The following is a 27,277-nucleotide window of genomic DNA, read 5'->3' as shown; positions in this document are numbered from 1 at the left end:
GCAATTACGATTGACTAATAATAAATATACCAACATATGATTACTGCAGTTGCTAAAATAAATTTATTTTAGTTATCTACCTCTAAAAGCAGTAGACATCATTTATCTGACACTGAAGATGTATTTCCACCAGTCATTTTTGTCTTTTTAAGTAACTAGGCTGAAAAATGTTGTACGCTTCTATAAAAGCCTAGTTAATCTTGCTGTTTATTTTTCTTACATAAACAGGAAGTGTTGCTCTTTCTGCTCTGTAGTGCTAAGGTTATGAAACCAGTTCATTTATCAGGAAATCCACATTTATGGCTGATCTTTTCCCTATGACTGTCTTATAGAATATAGAATATCCATAGTATAGGATTCTAGAGTGATTCAGAAACTCAGTAGAAAGATTTGCAATTGTCTGTTAAATACCATTGTTTTTTAGAGTAATTTCTAAAGAACCCTATTGGTTTCATACATTTTTAATTCTGTAGGTCTTTTTCCCAAACAGTGTTCTTGCAGAATGATGGAAGAAAGTTTGTCGCAACCTCACGTTTGAAAATAAGGTCATCTGTTCCAGAAAGGGTTACAGTGGAGTGGTTTTGGGTTAAACCAATTGACAACATCTTGACACAAGTCTGTAAATGCATTATTGCCAGGCAGTTTTTTCAAGCAGTAAACTCAAAAATACAAAACAGCAAATACAAACTAGAGAGAATAGCTTCCGTGTTTCCTCAGAGCTTCCTGCCTTGGCTTCTGGTCAGGACAACCATCTCCTTTATCTCCAGTCTGAGAGTGACATCCTTCTTTTAATGGTGATTGGCAGAATTTTTTTTAAATTGTTCTTGTTTTTTTTCTTCTTCATGATATATAAAGAAGACCTGATAGGTATTTTTTCCTCCTGGTTTTTTAAACCTTAAAAATTCCACACCTGATCTTACCTGGTTTTGCTACTTGACCTTTGAGATGTCTCAAGGACGTTTATTGTGAATGCTAATGCCTGAGCTGAAGTGGTGAGGTTGTGAAATCTTTATCAAACTCTTTCTTTATCCAGAAAGTTAAGTAGTTATCAAAGTTACATAATTAACAAAAACAAACAAAAAACAAAGACACTGAAACAGTCTGACAAATCCCTGCCTCACTTAATACTCAACTTTCATGCTCTTGGCTCTTGTGATGTCACCATGCTCCCTAGTTGTCAGATTCTTGCAGCTTAGACAGGACCTGAATTTCTAATGTTAAAAACAAGCAGAAAACAAAAATAGCCCCCCGCCCCTCCCCACCCCCTGCAAAGTAAAGGATAACTTCCTAGGCCTTTGTATACATCATGAAGGGGGAGAGAGGAGAGTCCATGTTTTTCCCTTGCCTGTCAGCTTTAAGGTATTGAACTTAAAAAGTCTGAACTGCACTTAATTAGTCCCCAGCTGCCATTACCTCCCCACGTTGCCTCTGAATCCTGCCTGAAAATTATGACCCAAAACCTCAGGCTGTTGGCTGGCCCAGCAAGACTTCCTCTGAGGGGCACCAGCAAGACAGAATGGAAGAGGGCTTGAAGTCCCCTCCAGCAGATTCTGAAAGATCTGTACATTCCATCTTAATTGTTGCTTAATACATTCCATGCCGCATTTTTGTTCTCGACAGCATGACTTCACAGAGGCTGTCAAGCCGTAACTTATTTCCTGGCTTTGGTTGCTTTGCTTCACCACGGTAACCTTAGTAAAAAATATAGGTTACTTTTACAAATTAATAGAGCATAAATACTGCTAAAATGCATGTGGTTTGGCCAAACTGTTAGAAGTTACTGATTTAAACTTAGCATGTTTGTGCCGTTAGGAATATGAGGAGCATTTGTGTTGTAAAAGGCCGTGGGGGTGGGAGTGTATATAGGCACGCACGTGCACACAAACAGTTGAAACTGAAATTGCATTATGAACATTCAGTAGACACTATTTTAAAGGGAAGTCCAAGTAGGCAGATGATGGTGTTTTGTGCGCTGAACAAATATGCAGGCAAGACTGAGGAAAGAATCCTACCCCATCATGGCCCCAAAGTTGTGGAGCCCCTGTGGAACGCAGTGGCCGGAGAAGTTTAGTATTTCAGCCATTTCTTTCCCAATTAATGTCATCCCCATTGTAAATATTAACAGTCCTTCTTTCTCTCTAGTTTTTCATCTCCTGTTATATTTATAAAAGTACTTATTCCTTTAAGGCTCGTGCAAGGTGCTGAGCGCTCTGATCCAGCAAAGCACTTAAGCACATACTTAACTATAAGGTCATAGATTCCTAGATTCCAAACTCGGAAGGGAGCATTTTGATCATCTAGTCTGACCTCCTATATAACACTGATCATAGAACTTCTCCAGAATAATTCCTAGGGCAGATCTTTTAGAAAAAACATCCAAGCTTGATTTAAAAATGGTCAGTGATGGCGAATCCACCGCGACCCTTGGCTAATTGTTCCTATGGTTAATTACCCTCATTAAAAATGTGTGCCTGATTTCCAGTCTGAATTTGTCTAGCTTTAACTTCAAACCTTCTCTGCTAGACTGAAGAGCTCATTATAAAATATTTGTTCCTCAGGTAGATACTTATAGATTGTGATCAAGTCACCCCTTAACCTTCTCTTTGTTAAAATGTATAGATTTTGCTCCTGGGGTCCACCACTATAAGGCATATTTTCTAATCTAGTTTAGTCATTCATGGGGTTCTTCTCTGAAACCTCTCCAATTTATCAATATTCTTGTTGAATTGTGGGCGCCAAATCTGGACACGGTATTCCAGCAGCGATTGCACCAGTGCCAGATATAGAAGTAAAACAACCTCCTTACTCCTACTTGAGATTCTGCTGTTTATTCATCCCAGGATCGCATTAGCAATTTTTGGCTCCAGCATCATATTGGGAGCTCATATTCAACTGATTACCCACCATGATCTCCAAATCTTTTTCAAAGTAACTGCTTCCCAGTCTCCATCCTGTGCATATGGCCTATATTCCTTGTTCCTAGATGTATACAATTATATTTCACTGTATTAAAACACATTGTTTACTTGCACCCAGCTTTCAGGTGATTCATATTTCTCTGAATCTGCGCCCTATCCTCTTCATTATTTACCATTCTGCAAACTTGTTGTCATCTGCAAACTTTATCAGTGACATTGCTTTCTTTCAGGTCATTGATAAAAATGTAAAATAGCATAGGGCCAAGAACCAATCCGTGCAGGACCCCAATGGAAACACGCAGAGCCATAACTAGGCATTTTAGCACCTGGGGTGAGTGTGCATATGTGCACCCCATAGAAGTGGTCACATGGGGATCACATGCCTCCCCCTCCCGATTTCTGCCTTCCATTTAGCAAAGAACTAAAACCGTCATCTCCTGCCAGAAGCCAGTGAATTGGAAGCTGGTGGGAGCCTCTCAGTCTCCTGGCTCTCCATGTTGTGGGAGCCAGGGCTCTGGCTGGCTGTCCGGCAGTCCTCCGTGCCCTCCTCACCGAGCGGCATGGCCAGGTGCTCCCCAGGCAGGGCAGCCAGCACATCTCCGAGTTGCACCCCTGACACACTCTTGCCTCTCCCCCAAAGAAGCCCAGCATTAGCCAGTGACGCCCCTGGAGCCCGACTGCCATGAGATGCTCCCGAGGCGTTTGTTTTCTGTTGCCTTGGCACTCCTGGCTCTGCTGCTTCATTAATCAAGTCTCGTATCACCCGCTCTCTTATCTTGTCAGGGATCGATGTCAGGCTGACAGGCCTATCGTTAACCAGGTCATTCTGTTTCTCTTTTTAAAAATTAGCACAACACTAGTTTCTTTCCAGTTTTCTGGAACTTTCCCAGTACTCCAAGACTTATTGAAAATCTACATTAACAGTCCAACAGCTCCACAGATAACTTGCATTCAAAGGGTTTTAAAAGAACTATCTGAACCTGCTGATTTTAAAACTTCTAACTTTAATAGCTTCTGTTCAGCATCCTCCAGAGATACTGGTGGAATAGAAAGAGTATTATCACCACATGATGAGACTAGATCATCTGTTTTTCACCAAATACAGAATCTAAATATTTATTTAACATATCTGCCTTTTCTGCATTATTATTGATAATTCTACCATTTCTATCTAGTAACGAACCAATACCACTGTCAAGATTTTTTTCTTCCTAATATACTTTAAAAAACCTGTCTTATTGTCCTTATCTCTTATTTCTTCTTTTGTCCATTTGCTTCCCTTATCAATTTCCTACAATTTCTAACTTCTGACTTATATTCATTATTATCAATTTCCCCTTTCTTTCATTTGCTATATATTATTATTTTATTCATGTGTATTCTCATTGTGTTTAAGTGCCTTGCTGGATCAGGGCCAGTGTTCAGCACCTTGCAGGTCCCAAAAATCTTTTCCATGCTAGTCTTCACTGACTCTGTGCCGTGCTTTTTGTTTGGTTGGCTGTCCTCTTTTCCATTTACAGTACAGGGTTGTTTAATCTCAAATTCCTGAACAGTTCCTCACTGCAGCCACACTGGCTGCTTGTTCTCGATTTTTGAGAGTATATATAGTCTGTTGTGCCTTAAGCACGGTGTTTTTAAGGCTTTCCCACCTGTCTTTTGTGCTGGTGGATTTTAATACTTTTCTTCTAGACCTTAAAATGTTTTCCTGAAATCTACTATCCTTAAATCACTGTATTCTAGGATCCTCTTCCTTGCTATGCTGAATTGAAATAGCTGTTGTCAAGATGCCATTTTTAATTAGTTACTTTTTGTTGGTAAATTGATGATCTAGGACTGCGTCACCTCAAGTTTGAGTATCCACAGTTTGGAAATAAAAACTGTTTTGTATGCAGTTAAGATGACTCTTTGATGCATGTTTGCCTGTTCTGTGTTTGTTACCCAACTGGATAGCTAAAATCCCCATGAGTATAGCATCCTGTGGGTTTGAGTAGCCTGAATGCTGGTGTTGGATCCTTTTTAGTTCTTTTCCTTGTCTGGTGGTCCACTCTTGTTTCTCCTTTATTTTTTACTATCTGTGTCCTGTCTCAGAGAATGGTTAGAATGACTGTTAGATTTCTAATGGATTAACTGAGTACTGGAGAAGCCAAAGAATATTAGTTCTTTCCCATTTAAATGTATTGCATACAGTAAATGAGGTTCTATGAATATCTAATTTGAGTGAAAGGCCTGTAATTCTTTGCAATGTATATTATAAGTAATCATTTCCCATTCATTGCCCTCCTTGGTTTTTAAAAGGCTCCTTGAACTCTTTCCAGCCAAACATAAGACTGTGGGCCAAATCCTGGTCCCAGTGGCAAAACTTCCAAGGATTTAAATAGAACCAGAATTGGGTTCCTTCTGCTCTCTTTTCCATTCATTTAGTATTTGCTTCCTCTGCATTGTTTCCCATGTAAGAACTTTCCCTTCTGAGCCTTAGATCTCATGTAGCCTTCAGTGTCTCTCACAGCATCAAGCATGCTATAAGTTCTTAACAAGTGATGATGATTATTTAGGCAAAGTGCTTTCATGAAGGCACTATTAAAAACCACTGCATTTAATTTCCATAAGAAACCCTGATGATCACCAGAGTAGCATGCAAGCTATCAGAGCTCCCCTTTAAAAAAAGAAAACCTGTTGATTTTTTGGAAGAGGAACAGGAATCTATTCCCCATTTCTCAGTAAAACAAAGAGGATATTTTAAATAATGTTTACTACAGTAGTGCCTAAGGACCAACTAAGTATGAATTTCTAGTTACTTAACAACAAACAAAAACAGTTTGCAGGACACTGTAATTAATGATAGTACAAACAGATCATGCCACCTGCGCTATGGCATGCAGTAGGCGTCATAATGTGAGGAACAAATCATAGTTTTAACTAAGGCTTTAATTCTGCAAGAAACTTCATAAGAGTGTAGAATTCTGCCCACATGGAGCCCATTGCAGTATTGGGGCCTTACAACATGTCAAGTATATTTGTATTCCGAAATTTTCCCCATGGCAGAAAATGGCATGACATTTGGTAAAATAAGCATTTGAAGTCCACTAAATGATTCTTGGATAGTGCTTGATCTGTAACATATATGTTTAGCTTGACTCAATATCGTGTACTGTAGTTGGCAAAGAGAACTTGACTTTTTCTCATTCAGTAGGATTATGAAAGTGTTAATGCATCATGGACATTTTATGTGTATTCAAAAGCAGTTTCATGCAACACTGGTGCATGGGACTGGATTGTTTTCATTGCTGAATGTAGGGGAATTGTCTGAACATAATCTGTGCTGCCATTCACGATCTGACCAAAAAAGATGCTATTTGGGTCTTGAAGCATGTTGCAGAACTACAATGAGGTAAATAATTTTGTATCTAAAAGATTGGTCTGTGGGTCAAGGGGGTGACTAGACAGACTCTTAGATGTTGTGTGACATTATAGTCATCAGGAGATATTCTAAAAATAAGAGAGGAAGTAAATGTTCACAACAATTAGACATACAGTACGAAGACACATCAGTAAGAACATTAAGATTCTACAGCACAGTATCTACAGTACTTTTGGGTACTATAAGAAGGATAAAAGGAGCTCAGATATTAATGAAGAATTTGTTTTTTCCCTTCAAATATTCACAATTAACATGTTTGAAAAAAATACTCCATTAAATAAGATATAGATATAAACCCCAATTTAGCACTTAAGCACACAATTCAAGTTAAGCACATGCTTAAGTGGTTTGTTGAACTGGGACCATAATTGGTTGAAAGAGAACATGTATATGAGTAAAACTCAGTAAAACTTTCCAGTTTAGATGTGGATATTACTTTTGTATTAGCAGCATCCCCTATAGTTCCCTATATTTTGTATAGGGAATGCTGCAAATCCTGAGGTAATGATGTTTAGTTAACTAAAGCAATTGAAAAGATTTTAAGAGCAACCACTGTAATACACTAAGGAGAATTTTCAAGAGCTTGTAAAAATATTACCCTTATAATGCTGTCAAGGTCAGTGACTGAATATGTTGTTTTCTACTTTAGCAAGAGCTTTCATTAAGATTAGTGCTCACCAATAGACTTTCTTTGCTTATCTGACCCAAATCCTCTCCTTTAAGTCATTCTCTGCTACCGTTGTGACTTGTGTGCTCTCCTGCTTCAAGTGGAAGAATGTCTTTTTATACAAAGTCAATCCATACAGATGAGCTGTAATTCCATGGGAGTGTATCACACTGAGCAACTATTTCATGGATGTGACTTCTGCAAAAATCAACATTGTGCAGCACTCACAGGTCATTTGTGAATGTTCTTAATGTGCATCTCTTGCTGGGATCTTGCCAGGATGTTACTGGGAACGCCAAATATTATGCATGTTAGTTTAATGCATTGCTTCATTACTTATAATTGTAAACCTGGTACAATTAAAAAAAAAAAGGGCTGAACATAATTAAACAGATGTTCATTCAGTAAACGATGTTGGTGTTCTTTTTTTTTTTCAGAAAAGAGCAACTTCATAACTACCACCATTAAATGGTCATGTTCAAGAACCTTCTTAGGTTGCTATTGGGCCTTAAAATTAGCCCTCAATAAATTGAGAATTCTCTACTGTGGTAGCGCACTGTCTTTAATGGTTACTGAAAAAGGGGAAAATTGGACTTTTGCCCTTGTTTCCTGCTTTATGATAAGAGGGGTGAAAAGTATTTATTTTTTTCCTTTAAATTTTGTTTGCTTGTTTTGTTTGTGTTTTTACACTGGAAATCCAGGCCCTGTCTAGCGTGGAAGACAGTCTGATGACTGTAAAGCTAGTGAAACAGTGACATCACAAGATATGAGAGTGCATTTGAGCTATTAAGAGATTAAGGGGTTTGTAGTTAACTTTCACATTTTTTGTTTGTTTTTCCTCTAACATTTTGAATGAAGGAAACCTTTGTTAAAGATTCAACACCTCCTCCCTTTAAATAAAGTGTTAAAAACTCACAATAAACATTCCTTATATATCCAAGTCGTCCTCTCTGAAAACCATGGCAGACCAGACTTTACTTTCCTAATACTTCTCAGGTTAAAAAAAGGGGAAGCCCCTCCCTTTTTTTAAAAATAACAAATCTTTCAGGCCCAATTCATATTTCATAAAGAAGAAAAACAAAAGAGGACACAAGCTCAGCTAGATAAATAAATCTTTCGCAAGTCCTGTCAGGTTTCTTTCCATATCTGGTTTCCTTTAAGAGAATGTAATACTCATGAAATTATATGAATTAACCTTGGAGAAAGAGATTCTGTTACCCACAGACGGTGTGCAGAATGGGCAGCAGAAGCAACATGCATCTCCATGCTGCCCAACGACACGTCTCACTTTGTTGTGGAAAAACCCATTGTACATACATGTGAGATCACTTCCTGTGACTTTTTAATCTTTTGCCTCTGAGATGAGCTTGCCATCAAGGATGTCGGTTGTAAAGGGGCTGTTTTGGATGTGGACATTTGTTTACTAGGAATTAGGTCAAGCCCCAGCAAGCCCCTCACATAGACCACCACAGAGCCATCAGATGGTAACAACTTTTGATTACTACCAATCTGTGTCAAATATGAACTGGTTACTTAAAGGCCCTTGATTCATCACTGCCTTGCACCTTGTGTACTGTAGTTGTTAACATCTGTATAAAGCAGGTAAAGAAGACTACCAAATCATAGTTCTTCACTCAGTGAAATAAGTGGTAGCTTACCGCACTTGTTCTTCGTTATTCACAACTCTCTTGTAAATGAAAAGAGAGTGAAGAATCAGGCCCTCCATATCCAGTTCCCTCGACAGTTAATCTTCATGCTATTTTCAGATCCTCCTGGTGATCCCTATGGCTGACAGGAATCTTTGTTCATTCATATTTCACATGAGAAAAAATAGGCTCAGTATGTAACTTTTAAAAGTACAATAAGAAGCAGAATGCTCAGTCCTACTGAAAATTACAGAGCTCCTAATCAGAAAAGCATGAAAACCATTCCAGGGACATACCTATTTTGGTCTCAGGGTTTAACTCTGAGGGAAATAAAAACCAAGAGACAGTGTATCCATCTAGTTTTAAAATATATTCCTTATGGGTTGACTTGAAAACTCTGGGCCCAATCCTAAAAGTCCTCTGAACATGTAACTCCCATTAGATCTGGGTCCTTTATCTGAGGACTTCAGCCTCTTAGATTTGCTTCCCCTGTGTTTTGATTAAATTCTGCCTACTTTAGTACAGCCTAAAGTTTGCTAGGTACAGCATATTGAATTTAAATCCCATGTCTGGCAAAACATTTCTTCTCTCTTTTAAAGCAATACCCAAATGTCATAAAACAACCCCTTCCTCAATCACCATCCTGTGGCAGACAGGTGTGCCTACCTCAGTTTCCCTTTTTTTCTGCCTTTGAAAGGAACATAGTCTCTTACGTCAGGAAATTCAAACACTGTTAGTCATACAAAGTGACACAGTGTGCAGATCCATCATAATGAAAGCAGTTCCTCTCAAAACACCAAAGTAAAACAAGGTTACAATGCAGCAGCTCTCAATCCTATTCAAAGGTCACTGTTCCCAGCTCATCCAACAAAAGACGAAAATAGGAAGGAGTTATTTTAGTATACTTGGAGCAAAAAGAATTCTAACAATGGTACTGGTTCATTACTAGATGGAAATCATAGAATTATCAATAATAATGCAGAAAAGGCAGAAGTTTTCAACAAACAGTTCTGATTTGTATTTGAGGAAAAACAGATGATGTATCATAAAATTATATATCATAAAATAACACTTTCCATTCCACTAGTATCTCAGGAATATATTAAACAGCAGCTACTAAAGTTAGACATTTTTAAATCAGCAGATCTGGATAATGTGAATCCAAAGCTTTAAAAGAACTGGCTGAGGAGCTCGCTGGACCATTAATGTTGATTTTTCATCAAGTCTTGGAACACTGTGGAAGTTCCAGAAGACTGAGAGAAATCTAATGTTGTGCCAATATTCAGAAATGGTAAACAGGCTGCCCTGGGTAATTATAGACCTGTTGGTCTGACATTGATCTTCTGCAAGATAATGGAGTGGCTGAGACAGGAATTGATTAAAGAAGAATTAAAGGAGGGTAATATAATTAATGCCAATCAATGTCAGTTTATGGAGAATAGATCCTGTCATACTGATTTTATGTTTTTTAATGGGATTACAGATTTGGTTGATTAAAGGTAATAGTCTTGATGTAACATACTTAGATTTCTGTAAAGCATTTGATTTGGTATCGCATGATATTTTGATTTAAAAAACTAGAATGATAAAATTAACATGGCACTCATTAAATGAATTAAAAACTGGCTAACTGATACCTCTCAAAATGTAATTATAAATTGGGAAAACTTCATTGAATGGTTATGTTTATCCTGAGGTCCTACAGGGATCAGTTCTTGGGCCTGTGCTATTTAACATTTTTATTAATGACCTAGAAGAAAACATAATATCATCACTGCTAACGTTTTCGGATAACACAAAAATGAGGGGAGTGGAAAATAATGAAAAGGACAGGTCACTGATTCAGAGTGATCTGAATCTCTTGATAAGCTGATCTCAAGCAATCAATATGTGTTTTAATATGGCTAAATGTAATTGTATTCATCTAGGAACAAAGAATGTAGGGCATACTTACAGGGTAAGAGATTCTATCCTCGGAAGCAGTGACTGAAAAAGATTGGGGGTCATGGTGGTTATGATAATCAACAGAATATGAGCTTCCAGTGCAGTTGAAAGGACCAATGCAATCCTTGGGTGTATAAACAGGGGAATCTCGAGTAAGAGTACTCAGGTTATTTTATCTCTGTATTTGGCACTAGTGTGACCACTGCTGGAATACTGTGTCCAGTTCTGGAGTCAACAGTTCAAGAAGGATGTTGATAAATTGAGAGGGTTCAGAGAAGAACCACGAGACTGATGAAAGGATTAGAAAACATGCCGTATAGTGGTAGATTCCAGGAGCTCAATCTGTTTAGCTTAACAAAGAGAAGGTTAAAGGGTGACTTGATCACAGTCTATAAATATGAGGAACAAATATTTAATAATGAGCTCTTCTCCCTAGCAGAGAAAGGTATAAGATGATCCAACAGCTGGAAGCTGAAAGTAGACATATTCAGACTGAAAATGAGAGTAATTAACCATAGGAACAATTTACCAAAGGTCATGATGGATTCTCCATCACTGGCAATTCCAAAATCAAGACTTTTGTTTTTCTAAAAGATACTCTAGGAATTATTTTGTGGGAAGTTCTATGACCTGTATTATTATAAGAAGTCAGACTAGATGATCATAATGGTCCCTTCTTGTCTTGGAATATATGAAGCTAAGAGTCATTAGCCATTCTCCCCCAGGTCCTCTAGCACATGTTCTAGTCGCATCCTGTAGGACATCCATCTAAAAGTTCCAAGACCTGCTTCTCTCCCATGAGTTTTCTCCGGTAGCCATAAGTCAGGTCTCCCATGAGAGAGCTCCCACTCTCCAGGCCTCCTCACCTGAGAGTCCTGCCCCAGCTCTGGGGCACCTCCTTTCTACAACCCCTTGTTCCTGGACTGCTTTTGCAGCCTTGCACTTGTGTCTTCTGCCAGAAAGTTCCTTGCAGTGTTCCACTTTCTAGGCCTCCTTCCTTGTGAGTCCTTTCCCTGCTCCTCCCCTTGCTTCTGGGCTCAGCTTACACTGACCAAACTGGTTTCCCCCCCTCGTTTCTAGGGACCTGTGCACAAGCCTTCCTGCAACTCATCAAGGTTCCCCAGCTCTAGACTGCCCTCTCAGCAGTTTTCCTCAGAACTCATCACTGGCACCTCACAGTTACTGCTCTGCTTTCAGTTTCTTGCAGCTCTTTCCCTCAGGCAGCTCTCTGCAGCTGCTCCCATCTCTCCTCTGTTCTCAGGCAGCTCTGACCTGACCCTTTCCAGTCTCTCTCTCTCTCTCTGGGTCCATCAGGCAGCTCCCACTGGCCCCATCCTCACTCCTTGATATGGCCCAGGTGTCCTTTCAATCCCAGTCAGGAAGCAACTGATGAGTCAAAAGTGCACTAGCCCCCACACCTTCTTAAAGGGACCAGTCAGCCTGTGACACCAACAAAGTGTTGGTTAATTCTGACAAGTCCATAGTGCTTCTTCATAAGAGATGCAGAATAACCTGGATAACGCATAAATTGCAATAGGCAAGCATTAATTGTTATGTCCTCCTTGGAACAGATGGAATCTGGTTCCTGACTGTCAGATTTACATATTACAACATCAAGTCAATCATGGGAAGGGGAGGAGTAGGGAACTCCTTCTCAACTCGTAAGATCAGTGCTACTTGCTCCCTAATTCCTTCCAGTTAACAGTTCTCAAAGCCACTGTTGAAGAAATTGCTCCAGTTTCACTCTCCCCACCATCTTTGACATATCAAATATTGATATTGTTGTCAAACTCTTGTAATTTACTTCATTAAATTTTATCTTTCCTGAGGAATGAGACAAAGGTGTCATTTTAGTCTGTGTGAGAATCTTCTAGAGCAGCCATTTTAATCTCTGTCTCTGGCAGTCTCTAGGAAAGCTTTGGAACTATGGAAGCGATAGTATTTTTGTAATGAATCCAGTCTTTTATAGATTATAGACCCATATTATGCATTGTGGCATGGTTCATTTTGACCCCGAGCCAGTGGCACCTCCAGCAACAGCAGCAGTTCCTGCAGTAAGCCCTGTCTTTCCCTGTAATCCTTTGAGGCCCAAAAGAATATACTTTGGTGATAGAAGATACTTACTAGGCATAATTCTCTTCAGGCACAATACATTTTCACAAAGCTACAGAAGAAGTAGCCGAAGGCAGAAGTACTCTTCATATTCAAAACCTTGGGGATTGGAGAGACCCAAATTGATATCATTTTCTCAACCCACATACATCTGAGTTAATTTTAAAGGTTTAGACAGCATGGGCTACATTCTCATGTTCTTTTACACCCTTTAATCCCACTAAAGGCTTATGGAGTTGATTCATGTATGTAACCGAGAGCACAATTTGGGCCTGTCTCTTTAATATGTCAGAGTGATAAAGCAAGTGGCACAGGTATACAATTAAAATATCTTGAAACTAACTGGCAAACAGGGATAAAAGATGCAGTCAATCCTGAGTCACTGAAAAGAAGAATTTAAAGTGAACTGGAAATTGTGAATTACCCTTTGAATATTTTCCTTTTAAAAGCTGTTTACTGTGCAGTTTTAAATTAAAAGTAGTATATCATAAATGACAGTGAACAGTGCATGCAATATTTTTGTATTAAGATTTTTAAACCTACATCAGAACTACTGTCTGTTGTTTAAAATCCTTGTCAAATTATATGCTTTATTCAAATGCAAATAGGAAGGAAATGATGAGTAGCTGCTCTTTCCTATATCTACTATTAACTGCTTAAAAGGCTGGAGAGGTTGGACTGGTCAAACGTTTTGTCACTATTTAATGTCTGTACATCCTTTGAAGATGAAAAGTGCTATATAAATACTAAGAACTCTTTTTTTACTCCAGTTAGCCTTTGAGCATCAGCTATTAAATGAACTAATTACTGACCACAGTTAGGCTCAGGGAGTAATAAGAGTTTGCACTTCTATCTCTTCCATCCCAAGATCTTAAAGCACTTCAGAAATGTGAGTAAATTTAGTATTAAAACATGCCTGTGAATTATTATTAGCCATATTTAACAGATTAGGAAACTGAGGCACAGACACAAGGTGATTTGTCCAAGTTTCCAACGAAAGTCTCTTGTGCAGCTGGGTATATATTGCAGGTAGAAATAGTCAGGAAAAGTAGGGATTTTTTCCCCGTAAAATTTTTTGATGAAAACAAAATTTTCATTTACATCAAAGATTTTCTACAAAGATTTCTGATTTTCTTCAAAACACCTGATTTCATCCCAAGATTTCATCTCAAGATTTTTTGAGGCTTGTCTCTGATTTTTAAACACTTGGGATATTGGTAATTCTTTGTATGTTTATACATTCCCCAACACAACAGGACATTTGTTGCTGCAGTAATGCAAATAATAAATTAATAATCTACGACTGTCAATGTCTTTCTATGTTCCAGCCAGCCACGAATATTTTCCACTAGATCTGGTCTGTACAGTCCAACCCTATCAGAAATAATTGTGAGTAGGGAAAATCTTGTTACTGTACAGTAGCACAACATTAATAGAATATTCTGTAGAGGGATGAACAGTCTTTTCGCTCATTTAATGAGCAGTCTCGCTTTAATATCTCCACAAACGGCAGGGACCCAGGTACAAGGAAGCATGTTATGGCTAACTGTCTGCCTGGGCTGGTCAAAACAAAACCCAACCCATGTCATCCATATCAAAGCAAATCTACCAGAGTGTACAGAGCGAGATTTGTCTTTGACAATGATATGAAAGATAAGTAATATATCAAATAAAAGAAAAGAAAATACATTTTTTGTTCCTTGGGGAAAGGGTGTAAAAAAGAACTTGTCTTTCTAGCCAGAGCCACTTTCCTTTGACTTGCCATGATTTAGATTCATATAAAAAAGATCTATTTGAAAGAACCTTCTTTAACTATAGGGGCAGGATTTTTTTCCCAAAGCCTTTTGTAAATGAACAAAGTAACCACTTGTCACACACACTGACTAATGAGAGTTTAGTGTGGGTTTTAGTGTTCATTCACATGCTTTGTGTTCACCTAGTTGTAAGTTAAATCTTTAGAAATCCCACCACAGGAATCTTTTACTTGGGGTTGGGAGTGGGGGAAAGAGAATCTGTCGAGCTACTGAGAACTGTTGGGAGGAAACTGCTCTTTACAGGCTTCCTTACCGGCAGTTCAGGAAATAAACACACACAGGAAGTCATTTAGCCTTTTCGTGAACTTATAGTTTATATGAAGTCTGATAATCAAGGCATTCTTTGTGTACTTAAACTTTTAAAAATAAAATTAAATAAGTACAGTATGTACTATTGGTGCCAACATGCACTGTAATTTTCAATTTCTACTAGCCATCCAAATATGATATTAAAAATAGGAAAGATGATTGTCCCCATCACCCTCTCTCTATATCCTCCCTCCCTTATCTTGTCTTTCCTGTTTAGCTAATTCCTCCTCCCCCGCAACAAAACCCAAAACCAAAACATTAACAAAATATGGAACACACATGACTTTCAAACCATCACTCTGCTCACTCTGCTTGTATGTTGCATCCTTTTCCATTACCCTGTGTCTGTCTTGTCCATTTAGGTCTTCAGGACAGGGACTGTCTCTCATTCTGTACAGTGCCTAGCACAATGGGACCGTGATCTTGGTTGGTCCCTACGCACTGCGGTAATAAGCATAATAATAATATCGAAGTATTACTGTCCACTACACAACTACATTAAGTTATTTTGATGTTGAAAGGAGTTTATATTCATATGTGCCCAGTACTGAACATGTATGTAATACAATCTATATATAAAATATAGTCCGTATTCTTGAAAAAGGTGGTTAAAATAAATTAAACTGCCTTCCTAAGGATGCAATTTATGGTGGTTTCATCTAAACCTACTTCAACTACTAGGATCACCATTTTAAACTGAATTTAGTATAGTATGTCCCTTTGACTTAAGCCATATTTTCCATTTTCGTTTATGATATATAAGTTTTATTTGAGGGCACATTTATAAGGATTTCTAAGGAATGTTGGGTTTGATTTTTTTTTTTAAAACTAAATCACATTCTGTTCCCATTAAAGTCAATGGGAGTTTACCTGTTGATTTCAATGAGTATAGGATTGAGCATATCATAAGTAAAATTCACTGGTCTAATTTGCATAGATGAGTGCCAGGTTTCTTTTCCTTTTCCCCTTGAGGGGGAAAAAATGGTAAGGAAGGAGAGAAAAATAGAATGAGAAAATATGTTTGGAATCCTGGGCAAATAATTTGGTCAAAAATTTATCCAGTTGGGGTTTTTTTGTGGGGGGTACGGTTGATTTTATTTTTTATCTACAAGACCAGAGCTTATCCAAGAAAATACTCCTGAGGTCTATTCTACAGAGGATACAGCATTCTGTAGTAAAAAATTTGAAAGACCAGGAAAGAACATACATGATTATTATTAGTGCATGCACAGTTTGGGTCAGTTTCTCACATCTTGTAGATAAAGGTATCAAGTAAGTATTTTCAATGGGCATGGTTGGCTGTAGTAAATGTAATTCAACCAAACTTTTCAAAAATGGCAACTCATTTTGGGTGGGTCAAATTTTGGGTGCCCAGTTTAACAAATCTTTGGTCCTAAAGCCTGTGTCTCTTTTGTGGGAGCTTGCAATTTTGCAAAATTAGGGACAGCTTTGAAATATTTTGCCTTGCCCCAACCCACCATATATTTCCTTGAGATGGAATCACAAGATCTGAGGAAACTTTCCGAGCACAGGTGCCAGATTGTTCACTTTGAAGTTGCCTTCGTTAGTCATTGATACAGTAAATTCCAGTTTTCAGTTCTTACCAGTGAAAGAAGTAGGAAATGTCAAGTATCAATCTTGTGAAGTAACCCCATATGTAAATTTCAAACAGCTCCTCAAATCTCTATCACCATTAAATTCTCCTCTTGATGTGTGGCCCAGTCTAAATTCCAACAATCATTCATTCTTCTATATTTACTATAGAAAAGTGCAACAAAATGCCTTTTATTTTCTCACCCTGAAGGGGTGCCTTTTTCACCGCTTTAATGGGAATACTCATCTTTGTTCACAGTAGCTGTGCTGCGGTAGGTGTACATGTATTTATTAAATATAGTTGGACTACTTGAATATATTCTAAAAGCTCTTTTTATATTGCATTTCTTTCTTTCTTGATAGTCCAGCTCCACAGTGAGAACATACCAAAACAGTAAATCCAGAGTGACCATGAGCCCTGGCTTTAGCTCACAGTGGAACAGTAGCCAACCTGCTTGGAACACATACACCTTTCCAAGAGCAAGCTTGCACTACCAGTCCCATGCCAGCTACACCTACTGTACTGGACACCCTGCTGTAAGTAACTAACCTTTTATGTAGCTACATGAATGCTCTCCGCAGAAGTTCTCAGTATCACAATCTGACAACTCAGTAGGACTGTGTCAGCGTTTTGTCTGTCCCAATGTGGTTAGAAATGTTTGTCCCCAGGTGGATTAACTGTCAACTTTGGAGAAATTTACAATGATTCTAGAGACAGAAACAGATGTGAATTTCTTGTTGCTTAGTAGAAATGTTTTTAAAAATTTAGCTTAGCTTCATATTAAACTATTATTATGAACATTGGTTTCAATTTAGGGCTGTGGGTGGAGATGGAAAATTATGTGTTGCTCCCTTCTGTTTTCCTTAAGGGTTGCTATTAGATAATATGTGAATTCTTTTTTGCTTAGGAGAGTGTACATTTTAAATTATGTGGATGAGTCAATAAAGCTGGGTATCTCTTGTCATCATAATAGGCTTTGCTAATATTTATTTATTCATCATCATTGCTCGTGAACACAGTCCACTGTCACTAAGCTAAGCCTGCTGTCCTTTGTACTTTACATGAGCAGGTGGCTAAAAGAGAGAGAGAAAAAGGAGGAGTATAACTATTATTGCATGTTCTGTTTTGACAGCTGTGAAAGGATCACAGTTGATGGCTATTAGAATGGTATTTGCTCATTTCTGAAAAGCTACGTGCACATAAAGCCCACTGGCTCTTTTAGTTTCAGCTTCAGGAGGTCTTCAGGATTGAGAAAAACAGCGTAATAGTATAAGCAGTGTAATAGTGTAAGCAGTCTGCCCTTTGATAGTGTAAGCAGTCTGCCCTTTGTCTAGCTCTGCTCTTGACCTTGGTGTCTTAGTTTTTGGATTGGGACTTCTTTAGAAAATCTAAAGGACAAAGTTTTGGTATCTTAACACACTGCCACCACTTATCTGTCAGGAAGCTTTATCATCCTCTACTGCATTCCAATAGGAAAATTAAAAAAAAAAAACTGCTTTATTTGAAAGTGCAACTTATTTTACAGAGGAAAATTTATAATGTGTAATCTGAAGATATGGTTGCAAGAGCTGCATGATTGATTTAGACCTAATGTTTTGTCAGCAAACTTTTAGCCAAAAAATTGCTTAGGAAATGTCTGGCATAATAATTGTGATAAATGAGAGGAATTCTGCAAATCTGACTCTCTTTTAAATTATTGAGATATCACAGTACATAATAAATCTCTGTAGATGCTGCTGTTCGCTATATTCCATTTGAGTTAAATAAAGGGTCATTGTAAAGATTTACTTTATATTCCATAGATATTCCAACTGTCTGTATCTTTCAGACTTTGACTAGTGATCATCATAAGAAATGCTTGTGAATAAACCTAAAGCCTGATTATGTAGTATACAAAATGCAGACGGGCAGAATACTACGCTACGCTACACTGCTGTTAAGATGGTATAAGTATGCAGAATATTGCTCTTCTGGGTACCTAGGTAGCAAAGTAGCAAGACTAGGTGGATGAGGTAATATCTTTTATTGGACCAATTTCTGTTGGTGGGTGAGACAAGCTTTCCAGCTTATACAGAGCTCTTCTTCTGGTCACTTTGTCTCTCTAATATCCTGGGACTGACACAGCTACAACAACACTGCATATGTATCAAAGTGTCAGCCAAGGCATGCGAGCCTTTTTAGGCCAGTCCTGCAGCCACTTCTTCCTTTCCTGAGAGCAAAGCTGGTAGTAACTCAATTAAAATCATTTTATTCACATGGCATTTTGGCAAGTCATCAAGGCAAAATACCCTAGTATGTGGTTATTTGAAGCAACTCTTCACTTTTGAAAGCCAGTTCAGCCAAATGCTCAGTTGGTTGAGATTCAGTACAAACAGAGTTGTATAAACTAGTGCCAGATTAGAAACACCTAAAATAAATAGTTAAACATAGGGGACTACTACACTGATGTTTGTATTTAATCCTGCCTTTAGCATCCACAGCTGTTTCATCAACGTTCTATGATATTTTGGCTGAAGTCATCTCAGGCATTTTGTTATGGTGCCAAGTCACTAGTTAGTTGGACTAATTCCTTAAACTGTCAGTAACAGGCTACAAGAGGTTAGATTGACAGCTGGGATAACACTATATAAATGCCATCCCTTGCACACAATTATTTTCTCTATTCCAGCTCTTCAGTATTAGTACCCTTTTATTGTCAGCATGTTCTTATGTTATCCTGGCTTCTCCATCTAAAAATAAAATTACTATTCTAATTTTAGACAGACAGTTGCAATCTGCACAGGCAGTTTGGGCTTCTCCTTCATCGAGTCAGGATATTTAAAAAAAAAAAATAGCTGCCAAATTATACCAGTTCCTCTATGAAAGGTTTTCATTTTTTCATACTCACCCAACTCCTAATTCTTTATTTGTGGCAGAAGCAGTCCAAAGAGTGAGAGGGGGGCAAACACATTCCACATCTTCTCACAGGGAGGGAAAGATGATGGATGCAATTAGCTGAAAGGTGCTTTCATCTGCTTTGCTTGTTATCAGAATGACAAATTACCAAGAAGTTATATTATCAATACCACTTATGGGAGAAAATGCCATATTTGCCAAAGTGCTTTCCACAAAACAAAGGAAACTTGTCAACACCTTGATAACAGATGGTGAAATAGTGGCTAAATGTTCCCTCACAGTTACTTTTGATTTTATCAGACTCTGCAGTAAGAGCAGTCGGGTCAGCTATCATGTTATGCAGGCATACTTGGGTTCAGTTGTCTGCTCTCCCACCTGAAACTAAATCTAAGGTAGAAGACCGTCCCTTAGAAGGTGATGGGTTATTCAATAATAAAACATGAAATACTAGAGAAAATGAAAGATAAGAGATCAACTGCAAGATCATTAGGTGTCTACCAACTCCCAAGAAGAAGGGACCTTGGGACCAGTCTTAAGATACCATAGGTGTTTTATCCTTCTTTCTCTTCCTCATCTTATCTTTCATGAAGTATCAGTTTCAATGTCAACCACCTCCTTCCCAGCCACAGCAGAGAAGGAAGCCTTTTAAGCCTTGAACAAGAGAGAAGCAATTTTCAGCTTTGTCTTTGGGATCAAATGTCAGGCGTCAAATTGATGTGAGGATTGTTAGCTTCAGACCAGTCTTTCCCCACACTTCTTCACCACCTTTGGAAGACCAACTTCCAATTATGTCAATGCTTGGATTCTATCACATCACAAAAATGGATTCTGGAGATAAGGTAAGATGGCTATACCATTCATTTCCTTTCCCCTCCTACGCCTCCATTACTATTCAGACTCCTCGCATGAGACCTGTTAAGAACAGAGCTTCACTCCCTTTTGGAAGCAGGAGCCATAGAGGAGTGCCAAGGGCATTCAGAGGTCAAGGTTTCTACTCAGGTATTTTCTGATACTGCAGAAAGACTGACAGCTTCATCCCATATTACTCATGTAAATCTACAGAAGTTTAACTCCTTTATCAGAAAATTCTAATTCTGCATGTTGACACTAACATCCATCATACCATCTCATTTACCCAAGGTCCATTTGCAGCTCTCAGTCTCAAAGATGCATACTCTCACATCTCTATCAGGCCGAGGCACCACAAATACTTTCATTTTCTGGTTGAACAAGGCCATTTCCAGTACAAAATGTTACCTTTTGGTGTGTCCACCGTTCTCTGGCTATCCATAAAATGCCTACTCGTGGTAGCAACTCAGTTTAGATGGCAGGGTATCTGGATTTATCCTTATTTAAATAACTGGCTGATCAAAGCCTCTTCAGAGGAAGGCCTTTCCATGGACATAACTTATGCATGTTCCCTGTTCAAGACATTAGGACTTACGATAACATCACAAAAAAATTCTTTTCTGTTACCTAAACAAAGGAACCCCTTTATTGGAGCAGTTCTCAATCCTTAGATAGGGAGAGCCCTTCTGCTAAAAGATTCCTAAAGTTTCAATCCATCATAGTGGTGTGTCATCAAAATCCTACTCAGAAAATAGTTTTCTTTCTATGTCTAATGGGCCTTATTGCTTCAGCCATTTATGTAACACCTTATGTTTGGCTCAGGATGAGAAGTCTGCAGCATTGGCTGGCTTAAATTACAGGCCAGACAAAGACAACATGGTTTATATGGTTGACCATCTGAAGAAAGGTACTCCTATCCTTGTTGGAATCAGCTTTACAAACTTCTAAAAGAGGTAGATTTCAATCCCCCACCTCAATTAGAAATAACCATCTCAGATGCCTTCAATCAGAGGAATGGAGAGCGCATTTCAACAAATTAATACTTCACGGCTATTGGAATTCTCAAGAAAAGAGACTGCATACAAATACACTAGAGCTGAAAGTGATCTCTTGGCCTTTCAAATTTTTTCAACCTCAGATCCAGAGCATGGTAGTGCAAGGTGTTGCCATCATGCGTTCTGCAGTGTATTACACGAACAAACAGCTCATTTTTCCTGTCTGCACAAGGAAGCAGGTGCTCCGCAGTATTGGTTTATCCTGTAGCTCTACATTAGCAGGCAAAGACAACAACCCGGCACGTTAGCTGAGCAGGGATGTAATGGAATCACACGAAAGGTCATTAAAGATATCGGTAATAGATGACATCTTCATTTATGGTGGTACTTAGGCATAGATTTATATGTGACCAGATAGAACATGAAGTGTCACATATTCTACTCAGGAGCAGGGAGAGTCAATCTGTCCATGTCAAATGCCTTTCTATTGGACTTCCCCCCTTCCCTCCCATCCAGTGTGAGATAAAGAAATTAAGAAATAATTTAGGTTAGCCCAGTATGGGCAAAGCAACAATGTTTCTTGGACCCTCTTCAGCTTTCCAAGGGAGCATGCAGACCTTTCATATTGTCTTCAGATTTATTAACAACAGGAATGGCTACATTTATCCCCTTTTTCTGCTCCTTACTGTATGGGCTATAGGATTCTAATGAATCTTGAGAAACCCTACCCATTAGAATTGCAACAGCTATTGATTAACTCTAGAAAACTGTCAACTAGAAGGTGCTATGATCTTAAATGCAATAGGTTTGTGAAGTGGGCAAACAAAAAATCTATAGATTCACTAGTAGCACCAGTTCAGTATATTCATGAATATGTCAGTTAAATATCTCAGGGCTTCCTAAATCCTCCTTGAAAGTGCCTCCAGCAGCTATAGCTGTCCACTATACATTAATAGATATCAGTCTTTGTGCATGATCCAGTAAAGACATTTATGAACGGACTTGTCAATATGTATCTACTGATACACATCCAGTACTATTGTGAGATCTTATTTTAGTCCTTACAAAGATAACAGAGCCTCTCTTTGAGCCTTTGGAAGAGTGGGGGGGCCTTTGGGAATCTTGGACCTGAGGAAGCGGTTGGAAGGAACTGATGTGGTCTTGACAACACACCCCCTTTAATAGCCTTGCCCTTCAAATATTCAGGCTGCAAGTAGGAAAGGGGTGGGAGCGGTGCGGGAGCACTCCAATGGGTGCTGCTCTGAGAAGGTTGTGAGGTCAGACCCGAATCTGCCAGTGCACCCCATGATTGTGAATAAGCAGAGTCCCTCATGAAGAACTCCAGTTACAGGTATGTAACCTTTATTTCCCAACTGCTGTACATTCCACAGCAGTGAAGGTCTGTGTAAACTCCATAAAGGCTCTGCAGGCAAACCACAGAAATCAGATTTTTGTCTGAACAGAGCCCATAACGATTTACTTTAACGATGAATGTCCTGATCAGAATAGGTGAAACTGGCATTTTCTCTCTAACTAGATAATGCAACATATTAAGGATCACTTGAGACTTTGTGAGATATGGCTGTGAACTTGTAAATTTTTCTTCTCAGGGAAAATCCCTGCATGATGGTGCCTTGATGTTTTCCAGGTGCTATGTTACCATGTGTGTGATACTGAGCTTTAGTTTCCTTCTGTGATACCGCCATGTAATATATAAAGATATTTAGAGACTGATTTCATTTCTTGTAAGCAGAACTTGCAGGAGTAGAGTACCATCTTCAAAATCAGGGTCACACCACCAAAATTAGGCTGGGCAGCAGCACTCTTTCAGCTTTTGACAAATCTCCTATGATAAGTCACATGTGATGCTATTTAAATCTCTAATAAAAATCACAACCTCATTTAATCCCTTTGGAGTTCGGTGGATAATATGCACAGCCCATCCAAAGCAGAGCCACTCTTTTCTCTATGGAGGTATACTCTACAATTCTGCATTCCAGTGAAGTTTTTGGCAATGTGGCAGGTGCCATGAGAGACTTTATTGCCCTTTATTTGAAGAGTGTGAATGGGAGGATTAAATCGTCATGCAATTTGGTATTTTCGCCTGTCACTGCTAATTTCCAAGGTATCTCTGTGAAACAGAAGCTGTCGCTTTTCTGATCTGCCCTGAGCCTCCTGCCTGGTTCATTTTGTAATGTCACGAACATTGGATTGTGGATTCATGGAAAAGGCCAGTGCTGATTAGAGAGGTGAAAGCTTCCTCTTACATATGTACGTATTGGTAATCAGCAATGATGGGAAAGAAATAAATAGTACAGTACATATGAATTGGAAATGCCTTTCTAAGAACCCTTCTATTTCCCTTCCTGAGGTCTGAGAATCACTCAGGTTTCCCTATCTTTAATCTTAACCCTTTCTTACCTCCAAGAGTTTTCCAGATGAGAAATACTGGGTGGATTTGCTTTGCTGAAGCCCACCACTGCCATTCTTAAACCAGGCTTTCCTTGGAGATGTAACATGCTGCCTTTACAGTAGCCCACACTCTTGTTTGCCCTGCAGGATTCAGATCAAGACTTGAAATTGAGCTTATGTTATGCACTAACTAATTGACCATTGAGCTGTTTGATGTCTGTCTGATGGGGGTATACAAAAGTCCACATTGGAGAACGAGGGATTAAGAAGCAGCTCTGGGCCCAGGTAGCCCTGCCTGGCCACACCTGCCAAGCCTGCACAAGGTGGAGATGGAGTTAAAAGGGGAAGAGCAGCTCAGAACGGGGCAAGCAGTGGAAGCACAGCATCCTCTGCTCTGAGCTCTGGTGAAGGAACAGCTCAGGAGCTTGTTGCCTGACATCTGAGTGCACTGACCTGACCAGGCTTGCAGAGGAGAGACTGGTGACTGTCTGTGGAGGTCAGAAACTTTATTTTCAAACCGTTAATTTACCCTGTGGAGGTGAGGGGGAAAGGAATTCTGGTGGAAGTGATTCAGGGAGGCAGCTATTTAGCACCCCAAAGTGCAGGACTTGGCTGCTTACCACTGGGCCCTGATCAGAGCCGAGAGGTGAGGGTGGGCCTGGACTTCCCTACCAACATCTACAAATGGGATAACAATAGGAGTCTATCCCTTGGTGGGGAATCCAACCGAGGAAGGCCCTGAATACACAAGTGTCCAGACGCCAAGTCCTGGAGCTAAGGAGAAAGGCCTGAAGCCCTTGTGGGCATCAAAAGACTTTTATGTTCTTGGACTTTTCTTTTTGTTTACTCCAAAAGGGGTGGACTGGAATATGTGACCCAGCTGGAGGGGTGAACCGCACAAGAAGGGATAGACCCTACAGACTGAGTTGTAGAGGAAAGGGGGGATATTAGAGTGGGAGACAATCTGCCACACTCCTGCCTAACTACTAGGTGACTGCTGGTGAGGGTTGCTTTTCACTGTCTATTACAGGGCTCTTTGATGCATTGTGTAAAGTACATCAGTGGCATTTTGAGTCATGAAATGAGCAGAAAATCTGACATAATCTTGCCAGCTTGCTCCCCCCCAGCTTTAGAAGCACTCCAGTCTGTATGTGACAAGGATGGGGCGAGATCAAAGTAAAAAATCAGAGTTTTATCACTAGTAGCTAGTTTTGTGTGGTTGCTGATGAGAAAACGTACAAAATACTGTAGAGAAGAATTTAAAAGAAGAAATGAGCAAAGTGAAAATGGAGAAAATAGCAGATCTTTGTTTTCAGGTGTGAACCTTGGTATTAAAGCAGATCTGTGCTAGTTAGGAGGAAAGTGAAAGGAGAATTGTAGTGATGTGAATATTTTTAATTGACAAAGATGATGCAGAATCAACTGCAAGGGGAAGCTTTGTGATCAGTGCAATTCCGAATGCTAACAGGTGACATAGATTATTTATTGTGTTTATCTATTATCACCATCTACAGGAGCAAAGCCTCAAAAGAACTTATTAGGCTGCAAAATGTAAAACACATTTCCATTGTGCTTGGTTTCTTTGATGGAGAAAAAAAGAATTCAGACTCCAAAACAAATATGTCTCTTCATTAACTTCCCTCACCTTCCGCACTTTCTTATAGCCGAGGCAAATTGTACCAGTGACTTGTAAGATTGCTTTCAATGCTGCCTCTTTAGGCCAGTTTTTCAAAGCAGCAATCACATGCCGTTAATTCAGATCAGATCAGCTTATCAGCTCAGTTCATTGTAGTGCTTTCATAATCGTTCATGTGTGACAGCCCATTAAAAGTTGGCCAGGCCTTTTGAAACATCACAAAATCCACAAATGTGTTTTACATTCAGCCTTTGAGTTAGCTGGGCATATTTGTTTTGTGTATTAACCTTTGAAATTGAGCTTCTTTCCAGGGTTGTAGGGAAAAGACACTGGTAATATAGTAGTTTAGCCAAGGTAATTTACTATATTTTAACTTCTGGAGAATTATAGAATAGATTAAACCAGTGGTTCCCAACCTTTTTGGCTCGAGGGCCATAAATATTATTTTTACAATGAAGGGCCTGAAGGGCCACCAGTCTATCAGTTCATAAAAAATGTATTGGCGTATACAACATTAAGGACTACAAATCACTACATATTTAAAGTAAACATTTTGATGCTACTGTGCTCATTTTTACATTCACTATTTTACACCTACAAATTACTCACAGCATGTCACACACTCGCAGACAAAGCACTAGTGTAGATGAGTGATTGTCATTACACATAGAAGCACATGGCCTGACAGCTGCCCCAGTGGGTGGCCTGTTAAGTGCAGGCCAAACCCGAAGGCACTGATTTTTTAGAGTCCTGCCCCTCCTCAAGCTCCAACAGCAGTGCCTGCATCCCTGCACTGCAGCCAGACGGAAGGAGTTCAGTGAGGAGGCTGCCTCGTTGCTGATCTTCCATCCCCCTGGCTGCAGCAGGGAAACTGCATGCATTCTGTGCACTGCAACTGGGTCCCTAGGCAGTGGCTCCCTTCTGGAGCCAGGGGGACAGGAAATCAGTGCTCCCTTCCCTCTCGCTCCAGCAGAGACCCCAGAGCCTAAGGACCTAGGCAGAGCACTTTGCCGTGCTCCCTACTACAGCAAGGGGGAGAGGAGTGCTGATCTCCCGTCCTCTTGGCTGTGGCAAGGAGCCTGCACTGGTCTTGTAGCCCCGCAGCAACATGCGCTGCTTGAGTCCTTAGGCAGCGTCTCCCTTCTGCAGCCAACAGGAGGGTAGCCACGGGCCACTTTGAAAGACACTGTGGGCCACTTTTGGCCCCACAGCCCACAGGTTGGGAACCACTGGATTAAACCTTCCCACCACGGCACTTGGAAAATGTGTTAACTATAGCTTATGGCTTCCTTTTGCTCCTACAAGTGGAGTATGCTGTAGATCCAGCCTGAGAGGCATGGAAAGGAGTAGTGCTGAATCTACAGAAGACCCCACTCTTGGAGCCCGATGGTGTTTGGAGTCCAAAGGGGTAACTGGACGGTGACAAGGGTAGGGAGGATGGCCATTCTCTGCAGCATTGTCTCCCACCTTTCCAAATCCATTGGCCAGCCTGATGAAAGTAAAAGCTGGCCGAGTTATTAGCTAGGTTCTCCTTCCCATGTGGCAATGTACACTGCAGCACAGCAACATCTGGCAGGCTTTGCAGATGCACGGGACCTCCTCGTGGATGGAAATTCACGCACATTTCTGGGGATCAGCGGGTTTGGTGGCTGAACATCTTTGCCACGTCCAGGGATGTGGAACTCTCTGATACTAAAGTGAAGGGTGCTGTACAAAAACATGGGTAGAGGGAGAGGTAGTGTACAGGGCCAACCAATAGAAGAACTCAGAGGAAACAGCATATATAAATTCATGGAATTTCTCAGCCGCTGTGTGGGAACTATGTGCTATGGTTCTGACCCCATTGCCACTAAAGTAATTTTTTTGACTTCAGCCATACGCTCCCATATTATATCTTTAAAATCAAAGAAAATTCCATAAAGCTAGGCTAGCGGAGAGACTTGGAGAAGCAGTAAATACAGAGCCCAGGAAATGTCTATATATGTAACTTCTGTTTAAAAAACAAAAAACACCTGCTCTGATTTAAAGAGGTTTTTTTTAAATTTAGCAAATAGGATCTTTCTGTTTC

At 39.6% G+C, this 27,277-nt stretch overlaps 1 protein-coding gene across 7 annotated transcripts in view; it reads left to right on the top strand.

The window, feature by feature from the left end:
- Nucleotides 1-27,277, top strand: part of RBMS3 (RNA binding motif single stranded interacting protein 3) — an 864,086-nt gene that overhangs the window by 266,237 nt on the left and 570,572 nt on the right. For 5 of the 7 annotated variants that reach the window (XM_067561863.1, XM_067561861.1, XM_067561862.1 and 2 more), the window contains exon 4: nt 16,785-16,958. The exons of the other annotated variants lie outside the window; for them this stretch is intronic. In XM_067561863.1, coding sequence (XP_067417964.1) covers nt 16,785-16,958 — 174 coding nt within the window. The remainder of the gene's footprint in view (nt 1-16,784; nt 16,959-27,277) is intronic. 7 annotated transcript variants of the gene reach the window in all.

This window comes from Emydura macquarii, unplaced genomic scaffold (assembly GCF_026122565.2).
Source record: "Emydura macquarii macquarii isolate MOO-44397 ecotype Brisbane River unplaced genomic scaffold, CSIRO-AGI_Emac_v2 contig_2422, whole genome shotgun sequence".
NCBI lineage: Eukaryota > Metazoa > Chordata > Testudines > Chelidae > Emydura > Emydura macquarii.
Note: the sequence above shows the minus strand (reverse complement) of the source record. Positions and strands in the feature narration are given on the sequence as shown.